Here is a 15449-nt window from a genome sequence, read left to right as displayed (position 1 = left end):
ATCCGACCTAATGCTCTTTCTCCTTGTTTAGGTAGTAAGATTGAACCAAACGTCGACCCTCCTACGAGCTGTGGACCAGGACTCTCCAGAGAATGGCCCACCCTTCCACTTTACTGTCCACTCAGAGTATCGCCACAGCAATGATTTCTACCTCCAGGACAACCTAAACGGCACGGCAACACTAACAGCCCTAAGGACATTTGACCGTGAGCGTCAGAAAGAGTTCCTCATTCCTATTATTATGAGCGACAGTGGCCGTCCAGCCAAAACGGTGACCAGCACCCTGACCGTGACCATCGGTGACCAAAATGATCATGCACACGTGGCGGGGGAGAAGAAAATTTTCATCAATAGTCACCGAGGTAAGACGGTTTCTCTGTCTTTAGGATGTAGTGTAGACAAAATTAATTAAAAAAAAATTAATAAGGTGATAAAGAGACTTTTTAAGCGCATTTTGAACATTGCTCTCAAAAGTATTTTTCTACCTATGTAGGTGAAACTAACACAGAGACGCACACTGTTTTCACCTTTGCCTCAACCCACTCACTGTCACTCCATCTCTGTTCGCATGATTTGTTTATTCACAATTACTCCCATGGTGCTGTTCTAAAGGTCACAAAGGCAAACCCTTGCTAGATTCTATATGCAGTTAATCACAGCTATATGTCTGGTAGCTAACAAACAAACCGCACACTATCTGGGCTCAGACTGAGTCACAAATTTTGACACAAAAAGCCTGCACATCATTTTGCATCAGATTCAAACATGTTGATCCGTTCTTTGTTGATCAGTTGATTTAGGTATTAGAAGTATTAGATTTCACCAACTCTCCAAGATCAACATGTATTTTCCTCCAATCTCATCAAATAATAAAAGGCCTTGTCACCTCTCTGTTTATCCATATATGGTCCATATCTTTTGGTCATATTGTTGCAGCTAAATTACCTGGGAAATTACCATAGCATCACCAGTTTTTGTCATAGAAAGCCATGAATCCAATGTTGTTGTTTAATTGCTAAAATTCAACATGTCAAGGTCTCTCTTTAAAGTCTGGGGGTACCCTTGGATTAATTCCCACATGGTTCAGAAAATAAGGAGTAGAAGTAAAGCAAGTGAATGTAACAACAGTTCTCCATACATGATTAGAACGATTTCCCATTCGCCTTTTCTGTGATACATTTTATTGTCCTTATGCCAATGGTTAACTGATGTTTTTTTATGTTTTTATCAGGCCGTATGCCGACTACAGTGCTTGGAAAGATCTACTCTCCTGACCCTGATGACTGGGACAACAAGACGTACGTCTTTGAAGGACATGTGCCAAGGTAAAAATTGTCAACCATTCATGCTGAATTCCTCACAGTTTAGACCTATGACACAAGAGAAGAAAGCTGTACTATTAGGTAAATGCAAATATGCATCAATTTATTCAGCCTAAAACAGACTTAGGAAAAGGCCATCCACACTCATGTGTGCACTGAAATTCATTTTTTTTATCAGGGTTTTCTAAACAGAATTGTGTCATAAACAATTTCAAGTGAGTGCCAAAGATGGTTGGACATCTGCTGTTCCCAAGAGGTTGTATAATTTTTGGTTAATGAAATTGTCCCATACGCCTGATGAGTCTATTATACTGTAGTTTGTCAATGAAGCGATGTGTCTATTCTGTTATATTAGCATTTGAATAATTGCGATTGTGATTTGCTCATTTTCTAGACAGATTCACTTGTTGCAGTAGATGGTGGTAAAAAAAACAAAAAAAAAAAACACTAACAGAAGACAATAAAATACAAACACATCTTCCTGTTTCATTTATCAACATAGTTTCAATGCGTTACAGCGGCGCATACCAGTACAGTACATCACTGTGCACAGGTGGCATAAAGCCTATTGCTGTGTAGGAAACAGAACAGGAAACAGCTCTTCATATGTGATAGGCTACTGTGTTCAATTTGTCTGGAATGTACACCACTCAGATGGAGAGTTAGTGTCACAAATTAAAACGTGATGATTCTCCAGCAGCAGGGTTTTTTTTCAATGGGCTACGTTTGAACCTACTGAGGGAGGTATGGACACGATGCGTCCCAGATGACACACAGGGTCAAGACACAAAATCGTATATCATGATTAATCATCCTACGATGTATGTACAGTATATATTTCAAACATCTCAGCTTAATCATGCCATGTAATGATGCCACTTAAGTACACAACATAATGAGAAATATTAATGAAACCATAACAGAAAACTGCATGTGAACATTTAATGCCTACTTTCCTTATTTCCTCCACTTCTTACTTTGCTTCTATTGGATCTGGGGGTTCTTGTCTGTTTCTGAAAAATCCCTCTTTGTGAATTCTGTCTGCCAAAAGTGACAATGAGCGGATACATTTTTCACTTTCACACAAAGAGATGCGCGCACACACACAGCAGTTCAAAAAATCACACACAGTGATGTTTCAGCACCCCACAACACCCCACATCATCTTCCATAACTTAGCTGAACTCAAAATGACAAACTTTTCTCCCTTCGCTCTCAAAGTCTTATAAAGAGGACTGGGTATAATATGAACCATTACCATGGCAGCTTTCATCACTTGGTGTTTCAAACTTAGTTGAGTTCACAACACATTGTCTTCTCACTGCTGTGCTGGCTTTTTACAAAACTGAGCCTATCATAGCTCAATCTGGTCTGCTTTATATACTTTTCTTTCAGTGCATCATATCAGCAACAGTTGCAATGCTTCCATTGTTGTTGTTTCGGATCAACCTGTATTGTAGTTGTATCTGCGATGTTATTTAAACAAACTGCACAGTAAATAAATATGTATTTTGATTCAGCACATCAATGCTTTTTGAGAAAAGTGCAAGTGTTCTACTTTGACTGGAATAGAAACAGCCAATATGGCAACAGAAATGTCAATAAAAGCAGGTTTCAGCAAAGTGGGAAAGTTTTACTAGATATGTCAAGGTGTCATTCAATGAAACCTGGAATCAAGTGCTAGACCTAAGACATAATCTATACACCACAGCTGTAAAATGAGTTAATGTGGCCCTTGTCTCTACAAGTGGATTATTATTTGATTTGCCAAGGTTCTGCCTTGGATTTCCTTTGTAATTAAACTTGAATGAGCTCATTTACTGTACAAGGGGAGCATGGAGACGAGGACCAAGTGAAATTGCTTCCCTGCATGTCTTTGTGCCTATTAGTGGGCCCTCATTTCCCCCCTAGCCTCCTCTCCTTAATGCATTGTCTCTGTTCACTTTCTGTTATTGTCCTGGATGGTTGACAGCAGAAAACAGAGTAAATACTAAAACACAGAATATGACACTGAGATACATACATGGCTGAGAGGAATAAAAAAGGTGTTTGTATTGGTCTGTCTTCATCTTGGACAGTTGGAACAAGTCCTGCTGGCAACAAACAAAGGGTGCCGAGCCTCACATAGCTCACACAGACACATCTGCCGAACTAGGTTGATAAAATTATTTCGGACAATAAATATTTGCTCCCTTAATATTAAAGTATACTTGTATGTATGTAGTATTTACAGACCCTGGTTCCAGACATTGATGTTAGGAAATTCTGTAAAATCCTAAATTACCTCCAATTACAATTGATCCTAACGATTGGTATTAGCATCAATTGTAGGGCTGATCCAGGCATATATTAATAAGATCCAGTCCTTTCCCTCCCCTTGTTCACTGACTTTCATATAATTTTTCATTTGCAAAGGGCACTGTACAAAACATTCAAATAGCAGTTTCTCATTTTAGGCAGTGCTAACCATCACTTACGCTGGGTAAATTGGCAAATGTGGCTTTAATGTTAATTTAGTGAGTAAGAGGCCAAAAGTAAAATGTGTCTGCTGTCTGGTTAAAGTGCTCCCTGCGGTCTGCTGTCTTTACTCAGCCAGAGATCATTCATGAGATCACTGTACAACCCTGAGTGTTTATTCAGTTACAACTCCAACAGTGATATGTTTCCCCTAGTGTTTTCCCTAGATCATGTCATTAACTTCATAATTAAATGGGAACATAAGTATTAAGTAATTTCTCAAAAACAAGGTGTGTCAGACCCAAAGAGGTTGATATTTTAGTGGCAGATGGATATTCAAAGCATGAGTATCTGACCTATCTGCAAAAATCCAATATTAAAGGAAAAATATATATGATTGAGCTCTAAAATGTTCACTTTTCCACAATATATGAGCATGACAACTACAAATGGTTAACATAAGGGACATATTGTGACTGACTGCTTGCTTGCTACAGCAGTTGTGAAGTCAGGCAACTACAACACTTGGTTATGGTTTATAAGACTTTATAAGAAAGCAAATGTAAATTGCAGGTGTGGCTGGCCTTATACTGTATACAATAAACATGCAGACATACATTTCTTTCCACTTTGCTGATTACCATGTAGACCTTTTGAAGGGCAAATAGCTGAAATTACAGATCAGACTCACTAAGACACTGGTAATTACCTAATAACTAATCAGCGTCACACAAGCGAATTATGTGAATTATGTATTGAAAAGGCATTGAAATGTTTTTTAATGCCTAAAATTATTTTTTTGTTTTTTTAACTGTTGTGGGTGTTTGCTCTTTCCCTCAGTTACTTTATCCTGAACAAGCGAACAGGTTTCCTGATCATCAAGGAGAACGCCCCGCCCGGCACCTATCAGTTCCAGGTCCGTGTGTCTGATGGTGTCTGGCCAGATGCTGTCTCTACTGTCACTGTTCACGTGAGGGAGCTGCGAGACGAAGCCATTTACAACTCAGGCTCTCTGCGTCTGGCAGGTAAGATCAACACTCCAGACCCACAAACACACCCGTCTCCTTGTCCAAACTCGTCTCTGGTGTCACATGTCACGTCCTTGATCCTTCTGGTCATCTGCTGACTCCAGTTAATGAAATTTCTCCCAGTTGATGCTGTGTATGGTTTTGGTCTGGTGTTCAGTGTTGGGGATTCCAGGTAGGTGCAATTGATTAATTTTGATTCTAAAGTTTAGCGTAAATAATCATAAATAATAACCTTAAATTATATTAAAGGGAAGGAGAAATGATAGACAATTAAGTAATTCATTGAATCTCATAAAATACACTAAACAATTTTTTTTGGAACTCTGGTTAATGATTAAATGATTAACTACAACCTAAGTTGGTAACCAAGGGATTTCAACAGAGAAGAGTTTGGCAGCGTTCACTTTTGTGTAACATTAAACACGCCAGCATGTGTACACACACACACACACACACACTTTTATTAACAATATAATTATGCATGCACTAACCTGTAAAACACAAAAGGTGTGTGTGAAAGAGAACATGTATGTGTGTGCATGTTATGCAAGAAAGAGTCTGTGTGAGACATGAAACACACATTTTCCTCTCTGCATGTGTGGCTGTTTAAGGCCAATTTAAGGTGTGTGTGTGATCTTTGCAGGGTAATGGTGCTAAAGAGTTAGTTTGCATACAAACCTTGCATTGCATGTGTCTGTATGAAGCAGAGAACAGCGTTACTTACATGACTGATCAGCTGTTTCTGCTCCGACTGTCTCCTCATTGCTCCTGTGTCTATAATAAATCTGTGATCGCTCCACACAGATCTGACGTAACCTTCCTAACATTAATGCATGAAATCAAACACAAAAGTCATATTTACATTCTTTTGTCTATGTTGTTTTTTTACTGGATGAGGCTCAGCTGGCACCCCCATTTTCTGGTTTTCGAAGTACAAATTGGCGCCTCCTTCTGCTTATATCGTGAGGGAGCATCCATTTCCAGTTACTCTTTCAGCAGCACTCTTGAATGGATTCAGTAGACCTCATTTGTACAGCTGTATCATTTGTAGTTTTGAACTTGAGACAGGAGAGTAACAACTAACTCTAAGCCTGACCTTTCTGCTCATACATACTGACACTGTAAATCCAGTTACTCCAATGTTCACAAGACACAGACGGTCCTCCTTTTATAATTTCCAGTTCAGCTTTGGGCTCTTTCGTGTCCTGCTCCTTCGTATCAGTTTTGTTTTGACATTCATGCTAAAGTGCTTGACCCTCCATGCTTACAGCTGCCACAAACATCACTGCTGTGCCTCTGATTGATGGTCTATGACATTCATGAACATGTCAGACCTATAGCAAGACCAATGTGTGATTACCGGCTAAAATTTAGTGTTGCCTGAAAATTAAATTAAAACTACTCAACTTAGTAATGCTGACAAGGAAGTGTTGGAGAACGTGGTCATTATTTGCAAACTTGTCACCAATCATAGAAAATTAATGAGGCCTGATTACTGTTTACTCTAGTTGTTTGCAGTGTTTCAAAGAGCTGTCACACTTTCAGTTAAAAGATGTTTCCTTTGCAAAAGATTACACCCATTATTAATCCCTCTCCCCTGACTCATGGGGTCTCAGTTGTCGTCGGTACATACAGAGAAAAGCCTGTTTCCATTACTTACTCCGGCAAAATAATTAGTCCAGAGGTTTTGCTCAGGCAGCACATTTTCCTCACGTGTTGAGCAGCATCCATCATCACCTGATGTACAGCACATCGGCTGTCTGCTCAGAATTAAATTCGCTTTAGAGAAATGGGACATGGCTGAAGGATTTTTATGATTTCAGAGATATTGAAATAGAAGCAGAGCGGGAGGGAGAGAGAGAGAGAGAGAGAGAGAGAGAGAGAGAGAGAGAGATTTGATTCTCATTGGGAAAACAGGGATGAAGTAAATTAATCAGTGCCAAACACCGAGACGGTATGGCGCCCACATTCTCAATATATAAAGGAAATGAATCCATTCCCAAAATGTAGATCAGAGAATGTTATGATAAATGTGTTAAGATAAATAATGGACATCATAATGAAAGAAAGAGCTCCCAGTTGTGTTACTTGTTTTTGAGATTGATATAATACGGTTAGGTTCGTCAACAACTTATCCCTGTCGGGTGGTCACTTCATTGAAGAATTTTAAAAGGCTTCACTGTCATCAAAGGGTTGCAGGTGTATTGATTTAATAGGCCCTGGTTGTAACAGAGGGGCTTAAATTGAGAGCTGGAGAGCACTGGTGTCAGGCGCTGCTGTGAATACATTGTCAAAATCACTCATGCTTTTAACCTGCAGTTCAGCAATGAACAAATTCACCAGAAATGTAAGTTTGAGGTTTCGGCGAATTGTAATATCAAGGATTAATGACTTTGAGATCATCCTCAGGTGGAGACATGCTACCAAACAGTGGTGCGTGTGTTTGTGCCTGCACACAGAGGATATGTAACAGAAGCCATTTCCAGGATTTTATTTTTCCATGACGAGCTCTGGAGTAAACAGTCTCATTGATTCTCAGTCTCGGGGATTATGAAAATATTCCACTTATAGCATTACTTACACCCTCCTTGACATTCTAAATCCCATTTCAAGAACAAATGTGGAATGCAATAAGGACGCACAAAGAAGGCACTTGTTAAATCTGCCTTGTTGAGATTAAGGCTCCTCTCCTCCCTCTGTCACTCTGTTTTTAATAAAAATAAAAATGTGATCAACAAAAAGTCCTTGAAATGTCCACATAACAATGGCTTAGAGTGAAATGCATAGCGCTCGGGGTGAAGGCAGAAGCACGTGGTGAGTTAATACAAAGCATACAGCGGGATGACGCAGTTTGCGTTATGTGATAAAGAGAGAATGGGTTCATAGAGCGTTCCTGTCAGGAGGTTGTCTTTTAAGAGAAGCTGCAGTGCCGAGTTGTTAACCAAAATAATTCGCTATCTGTCTTTTCACATCTGCCCTCTGAGGTATCTGCAGTATGGGATCAATACACAGAAATTGGGAAAATATCTGTTTGCTACTCCCGGGATTATACGTGATAGCTGAAACCTCCTCCACCTCCCTCACTGATCTTAGACTTAGTTCATCTCTTATATTACCACTGTTACGGTCCCTGTGGTGGATCTCAATCTATGATTGCTCCATTAAAATAGAGGCTAAAATGCAACTTTGACAAGTGCAAGAAATTTCACAAAATCTCATTGCCTTATTTTTTCTTTTTGTTTGTCTTTATGCATTTAATAAAGCAGATACATGGCATGGGGAAGGTGTTAAGATCTCGTACTGCACACCCTCATGCCAACAAATGTGCTGCATCCACTTTCAGCATGAGATTACGGCTGCAGCCGGTGATTATTTTAAAAAAACAATCAAAGAGCAAGTTTATTCGTCATGAAAAATACTGTGAAAACTCTGGAGGGAGCTATTAAAGTTATGAGAAAGCAAACTTTGATGGTGTCATCAGGTTATCTCTGTTTAGGCTTAGAGAGCATACATTCATAATACAAAGCCCAGCAGTCCAAACACAAAGTTTAAAGTTTGAAAAGGTTTTTCTATTCATGACTGTAGGCAGAGAGGATCTAACAAAAGATCTTGTTGCAGTCAGAGCCGAAAGTCATTATATCACGCCCTCTGCTATATTGAATTTGACATTTCTTGTGTTTAACTTCTCCAACTTTATGGTACACCACTAATTCATTTCCTTTCAATAAATCTGTAAATCTATGAGATATTCAGAGGAAAACAAAAAAACAAAAGCAAATATTGTATTTGAAAAGCAGAAAACAGATATTTAGTATTTTTGATTAACATTAATGAAGATTAATTAGTTCCTTCCCATTAGTCAGTTGGGTAAGCAGCTTCCTGCAGTTATCGTGGTCAATTAAAACTTGTGGGATCTGTCAGTGTAAACTAAAGTCAACCTTCTTGTCTGATTCTGGGCAAGGTGGCCCAAGTTTCTCTACTGTTCCCACCAGATGTTCCTTTAATCACTGAGTAGGTTCCTGAAAGCAAATTGGTTTAAATCCATGGTATCGCAGACGACACATTTGTCTGTTCTTTGCAAGCGACCCATGAGAAACTAAAGTAAATCTTGAATTGTAGCATTTGGTTGAGAGAAAACAATCAACATTTAAGGTAGGAGAGCTTGATGTTTCAGCTGAATGCCATCTGCACGGGGGTGCACACAATTATGCTAATTACATGTGTTTTTCTTGGCCTCATTAGCTACATGTGCTTTCTTTGTTGTGATATCGAAATGAGAAAGACAGGGTATAGAAACTTTCATAAACACATGCCAGAATAACTAAGATTATCTCTACAAATTGGTATTTTCTATTAATATTTGAAATAATATGCAGGAAACCTTTATTTATTTATTTAGGAAATATTTCTTAAGTAGAATTTCATGGGAAGTAACAGCAGTCTTCTGTTTCTTGTGAGAGAATGCTGTTGCATGTTTCTGTCCTTTTTTAAAAAGGCAGTGTTTAAAACTTCAAAAGTCTTAAAATCCTTACTTGCTTGAGTTGGTGGTCTAATGGTCTAAAGGCTTATAAAGTCTGATTCATGCTTTGACTTTTGTCAGGCAGAAGCAAAACAAACAATGATAATAATGTCTGTCTTTTTCACACCAGTACGAGCATGAGTAAGATATATTTATTTCTATTTGTGTGAGTACATCGTGAACTACCACCTTAATACCCGGCTCCAATGAAGCCTCTGGGAAAGAGGAAAGCAGCAGTGAATTGTGAGTTTGGATCAAAGCCAGGTGCAAAGGCTGCCACTCTGCGTTAGGAGTTACTACATACCCCAGCCCCCATCGCTCCTGACGGTCTCTCTGTCTGCCTCTGTCCTTGTTTCTCCTGCTGGACTGACTGATGGGAGCTGACATTAGCCTCGATCCCTCACGCTGTATCCGCTGAGCCCGTTCTGAGCCCCCTGTCTTGTCTCTTAATGCCTAAGCTCTGTCTCCCTCTACACACCCACAAACCTAATCACCCTGCCCAACCCTCGTGTGTGTTATTGCACTTCTATCACTGTGAGAACCAGTTTGAGTTTTAGAAAGTTGACTTTCTGAGTCCTGGAAATGAGTAATATCTTCAAGTCTTGAAAGAACACTCACATGTCCGCATGTCCAATCATTTTTTTGGCCACAGTACTTGCTCCCCCTGTCCATGCTGGCCTCGAAGAAATTCCTTCCTAATGTTGTTTTTTAGGGTAACAGATGGGAGAGGGATTCATAGTCCTGGTCCTTGTGTATTTTCCAAAGTTACAGTCTTTGTTAGCACAAAATTTCACATTTAGGTAACTATGCCTCCACCACAGCCAGGAAACACTGTCCTGGGAAGCAAAAATGGGCAATTTCATACTAACAAGAATATAACTTTGGAACATACTGACTAATTTGCATAACTGTTGCTGTTGGTAGCAGAACTTTTTTCAGAAAGCATTTTCACATCAAAGAAGGATTGTGGATTTTGGAAGGGATCTCTTCTAGACCACAGTATATATAGGGAGACAATAATGGCTATCAAATCAGGATGGGAAACTCATTGAGGTAGAGGGGTGTGAGTGGTTATAACAGTACTTTTGCTTTAAGTTCGTTCTGCACTGGTTAGAACCCGCATCCAGGACCACCTGCATCTTTAAGAATCATGTTCTGTCCTCGCTGAGGTGTGATAACTCCAACGAGACAGTGAGTTAAACTCTCTGTATTCATGAACATGAAGAATGCCGTAGTTTTGTTTGTAGGTTTATTTTCACTCCTCACATTGTACTGAATCCATACAAGAGATGCGATAAAAGAGAGTGAAACTAGGAAAAAAACTGAAAATACTGCAATTAAGTTACCTAGATTCATAAACATTACATGAATTAGAAACAGCCTAACCAACTGGTAATGCTAACATATCCATGAGGTAATACTCGCTTTTACAATATGAAATTAACATACATACATACAAAAATGCTGATGAATCAACAGGTGAGTCTGGTGTAATGAACTGCACTGATCACCACCAGCCTGCAGAGATCTTTGTACCTACTTCGGTTTTAGCTCAGAAAACAACTTCAAAATAAGTCTGCATTTAACGTCAAAATAAAAGTCTGCATGAAACTGAAAGTATACACTGTTAATTGCATTAAAATTCAGTTTAAATGCCTGAGAGGCAGAACAAATCAATTTGGCTGAACCTAACTGGTTCTGCCAAATCCGCCAAGAGACCTGAAACTGACCCAAATTCTCAAGATTATATTTTTAGTAAGTAATTGCTCTAACACTGTACACGGACTATGCTTTGTCTTTTTCAGGCCTTCCTGCTTTGTTATTCTACTTGAAATACATGACATGTATGGATGCAGACAGTCAGATAAAGAGAGATATTCGTATTTATATCCTACATTTTCAAATAGTCGTACCCTGCTTTAACCAACAAAGCAGCCCAAATTCAGTCCATTGCTTGACCTGGACCTGTCTGGCTCAGGTCGGGTTGCAGAACTGTAGGACTGGACACAGATAATTGACCGTAAAATGTTTAAACATGCATGGTTTCACACTTGCCTTGCCTCGTGTTGTATTAAAAAATATTTTACATTGGATAGTTATCTTGCAAGCTGTTTAAAATCATCATTAAACACTTTTTTTTTAGAAGGAATGAATGTATTTAAGTATAGACCAGTCATAACTGTCAACACAGCGTTAAGCAGATCATTACAAAAGGCTGAGTAAAGGATAAAAATCTTCTCACTCCTCCCACTCACTTTATTTTCTCTCAGATGTGCTGAAGAGTACCGGCCGCAGCTGAGTGGACTGAATAAATCCAAGTGCAACCTCTTCTAGTGTGGGAGACATCTTTTATACATACATTCCTTTGATGTGGCTGTATTTCAATGGAGAAATAAAACACACCAAATGATCATCCATATGAGGGTAATTCCCCTCTATTAGGGAAATTTTATGTCATGTGCTTCGTCTTTTTAGTGAAACAAATGTGTGACAACAGTTTATCTTATTCTATCGGCAACATTTAATTGGTATGTACACTCTCCATTTCTGCCTGGGTCTTAAATAATTTAATAAGAAGCAATGTGGTGGAGGGAGGGGCGGGGGTTAAACCAACATTTGGCGATCTTAAGGCTTTTCCTCAAGTGCCATCACCATTACCTTGACTCGCACAACTAGCAGATCAAAGTTTTCATTTGATTTTTTTTTCCCCCATTCCAAGGCGTGGAGGTTTTTAAGGAGGTGAAACTCATCTAATATAAAACATGTGCCTAGATGAGAGGCCCAAAAGTGTGGAAGGATAGAGCAGCAGCTTAACATTTATTTCTAAGAAAGGTCCAAAGATTAAGCTTCTAGTTGACAGTAAAGACATAACCCTCAAATGTGGTCCTTAAATCTGACATGTTAAACCACCAAGTCCTGGAGTGGTGTTGGTGAATAAAACCAGAACAGGATTTCTGTTTTTCTTCAAGAGCCTGCTGCTGAGTATGATTAGAAATTAAATCACAAATTGTCAAGAGTGTAATTACCTGTAATTGGCGCAGTTAGGTATTGAAATCCAACTCTCAATTATTGCCCCACTCCTTGTCTTTCTTTCTGTCTCTCTCTCTCACACACACACATACTGTACAGTTACAAAATAACCTTCCAAACAAAGGATTTTGTCAGTTAAGTGAGCCTTTTCCAATAACTTATCATCACAGCCCCAATCTTGAGTGTTCAGGACTATTTTTTTTTTTAGTCTAGCACTTGAGTCCAGTTTGAAAATAATTGGATTTATCTTTGAACAGGAGTGAAAATAATGAGCCCACTTCTAAACAGTCTACTCTTCCTATTGTGTGCACGTGTGTCTTTCCCAGACATCATAGCAAAGGAGTTCATTGAACTGAGAGGGAAGCAGCGGAGCCGCTACGAGCTGCTGGTGGACTTCCTTTCCGAGATGCTCTCCGTTCCGCCTGATGATGTCAACATCTTTAGCCTGATGGATGTGAAGGACCGAATGCTGGATGTTCGCTTTGCTGTGCACGGTGGCCCATCCTTCCTTCAGCCCGAGAAAATGCACGGATATCTGGCTGCCCACAAACAAAAGGTAGGCCATTGTTTTTTGTTCTTTTAACCATATCGACACTGAAGATAGACTCATTTCTGTCAACTAGTTGTTTTGTTGGCTTGTGACTGTGTTCTCTACTAAGACCACAGAACTGACCCACAGAGAAACCCTTCATATATCTGCTCTCACACTTGTTTGTTCCAGGCAGCAGTTTTGCTTTTGGTAATGTTTTGGCTGAAGCCTGTGTTAAATTCAAAGAAATCAAACATGTCAGTATCAATGTGGGACAACATGGTCTGCTTAATGTAGAAAAAAATGAAAATTGAACAGCAAACCCAGTGCAGAAACTCAACTGCATTATAATAAATATGTTTAGACAAAGCAGTGTGTCAAATATATTGGACTTGCCCAGGACAGGAAACTCTTTAGAACAACACAGTACTGACACCCGTATTGCTGTGAGCAATAGCTGTCTGTCATCCATAAACTCTAACTGGTCTCCCACCTGCTTTAATGACAGTGTTATGGTGGCTTTCTGCATTCTGGGTTCCCACGTGGGTTTCTCCTTTGAGCTCTCTTGCCTGAAAACAACTCTCCATTCCAGACTTATCAAACCAATGTACATAGAGCAGAAAACAAAACCTGAAAACAAGTTCAATATACTGACACTTATTTGTCCTGACAACTTTATCTATTCATTTTCACCTCTTTGCTCAAAGTTGTACAGGCCAGGAAAACAGGATGCCACAGTGAATTTACGTCGTTTTATCTACATCATGTCACATAAACAGCAAGTAATGTACATAGGGAGAGACATATGCCAGCACTGACCTCCAAACTAATCAACTTCATTTCTTGTTCACTGTCAACTGTCATAACATTACTTAAGCATAGATTATTCAGTACAAACAAATATGTAAAAAGTAAGACCACTGATACCAGAGGATGCACAGCAGCTTGATTGATGGCTGATACTGGGTTTTAATATCAGACCAGGCCCTGACTGTGTGGAGTTTGTATTTTCTCCATATGTTCACATGGCTCTTGTCCAGATGCTTCGGTTTGCTTCCCTCCTGCAGCCCTAAGACCTGCAGGTTAACTGACGCTGTGTAAAACGTTAATGAACAGAAGGCTGTTTGCAATTTGCAAATCCTTGCAGGCATCAAATTCAAAATGAGTGTATATTTATGAAAAACAATGAAGTTTATCAGTTTGAACATTACATATCTTCTCTTTGTACTCAAATTCATTTGAACATAAGTCTCAAAGGATCTGCAAATCTTGGCATTCAGTTTTTGTTAAAACCTTACTCATATGGATTTTTTTTAGACTAGTATGATTGAGGATGAAGACATTTTTATGTGGGTTTTGTACAGATTTGCAAAGGTACTCAGAAGGCTGCTTTCCTGAATGACTTTCTCAAACAATATTTAAGGGAAATATGCGTCAACATTTGAATAAATTCAACGTTTTCAACCAATTCTCGTTGAATTTTTCTGAGCTCCTTCTTCTCGCTTACTGCTGCTCTGCTCGCTTCAGTCTTGTAAATTGTTATGTATTCTGCTGGATAAACTTTACCCTGACACAATATATTTCCACAAGCTTTTTTTTTGCCAAGAAAAAAAAAATGTATGTGTTGACTGATGTATAGGTTGGACAATGCTTCTTACTCTACACCCGACCTCCAAAAATATGCACAGTCACATTACCTACATATAATTTCTTCATCACATCTAATTTAATTCATACTCCTGGACTCTTATCATGTCTTTACAGCCATCGTTGTTACTATTTTATGTTATTGCCTGTCTGTCAATTATGTCCATCTTGTTTCTCCTATGTCTTTTTCCTTCTGTCACACTGTTTCAGCAACAAAAATAAATGAATAATATCATTTAATCTAATTAAATATTAGACTATAAAAATGTACAGATAAAATTATAAAATGAATGATGGCTGTATTCCATTTCTCAGCTTTAGTTTCTTCAATGAGGACACTATTGCTATTGCTGTTATTATTGTTGTGGAGAAATTGCTGAAGTCAAAGGTCAATGGTGAGGTCAGGACGGAAGAAAGTGTTCAGGAGCCTCTGATGTCTTATGCTGTATTATTTATTGACGCTTGGCCAAAGAGAATTAGAGACACTCCCGAAGTACACCTGAAGTGCTTGAGTCGGTCTCGCATTCTGACAAACTCGTGATGGTGGATAAACTTTAAACCCAAAGATCACATCCCAAATACTACACGCCCAGAATTAGTCAAAGAGAATGTCTTTACCCTTGGAGGTGTTATTGTCAACATATTCTAGTCTGGAAACACAGATGTCTGTTTACACAGATTGGAATGTCAACAACAAGCTATCTATTATGTCTAGGAATGCAGCAACAGGTCTCTTCGACCCCGGCCACCCCAGTGTTGAGATATGGTGGCACCCAGTCAAAGACAAACAATTAATACTGCTGAGGACCTAAAGGCTCACACGTGACCATGTGCAGCCTAAGGATAGAAAATTCCATAACAGTTATGATTCTTTTTACTTATTTGGAATCATGAAGGATGTATGGTAGGAGCACAAG

The 15449-nt window shown here is 39.1% G+C and overlaps 1 protein-coding gene across 1 annotated transcript in view; it reads left to right on the top strand.

Moving 5' to 3' along the window:
- Positions 1-15449, top strand: part of LOC109139107 (neural-cadherin) — a 267154-nt gene that overhangs the window by 154162 nt on the left and 97543 nt on the right. Inside the window, exons 22-25 of the mRNA XM_027281561.1 lie at positions 32-362; positions 1232-1325; positions 4620-4804; positions 12683-12912. Coding sequence (XP_027137362.1) covers positions 32-362; positions 1232-1325; positions 4620-4804; positions 12683-12912 — 840 coding nt within the window. The remainder of the gene's footprint in view (positions 1-31; positions 363-1231; positions 1326-4619; positions 4805-12682; positions 12913-15449) is intronic.

The sequence above is a fragment of the Larimichthys crocea genome, chromosome VIII (genome assembly GCF_000972845.2).
Source record: "Larimichthys crocea isolate SSNF chromosome VIII, L_crocea_2.0, whole genome shotgun sequence".
Lineage (NCBI taxonomy): Eukaryota > Metazoa > Chordata > Actinopteri > Sciaenidae > Larimichthys > Larimichthys crocea.
Note: the sequence above shows the minus strand (reverse complement) of the source record. Positions and strands in the feature narration are given on the sequence as shown.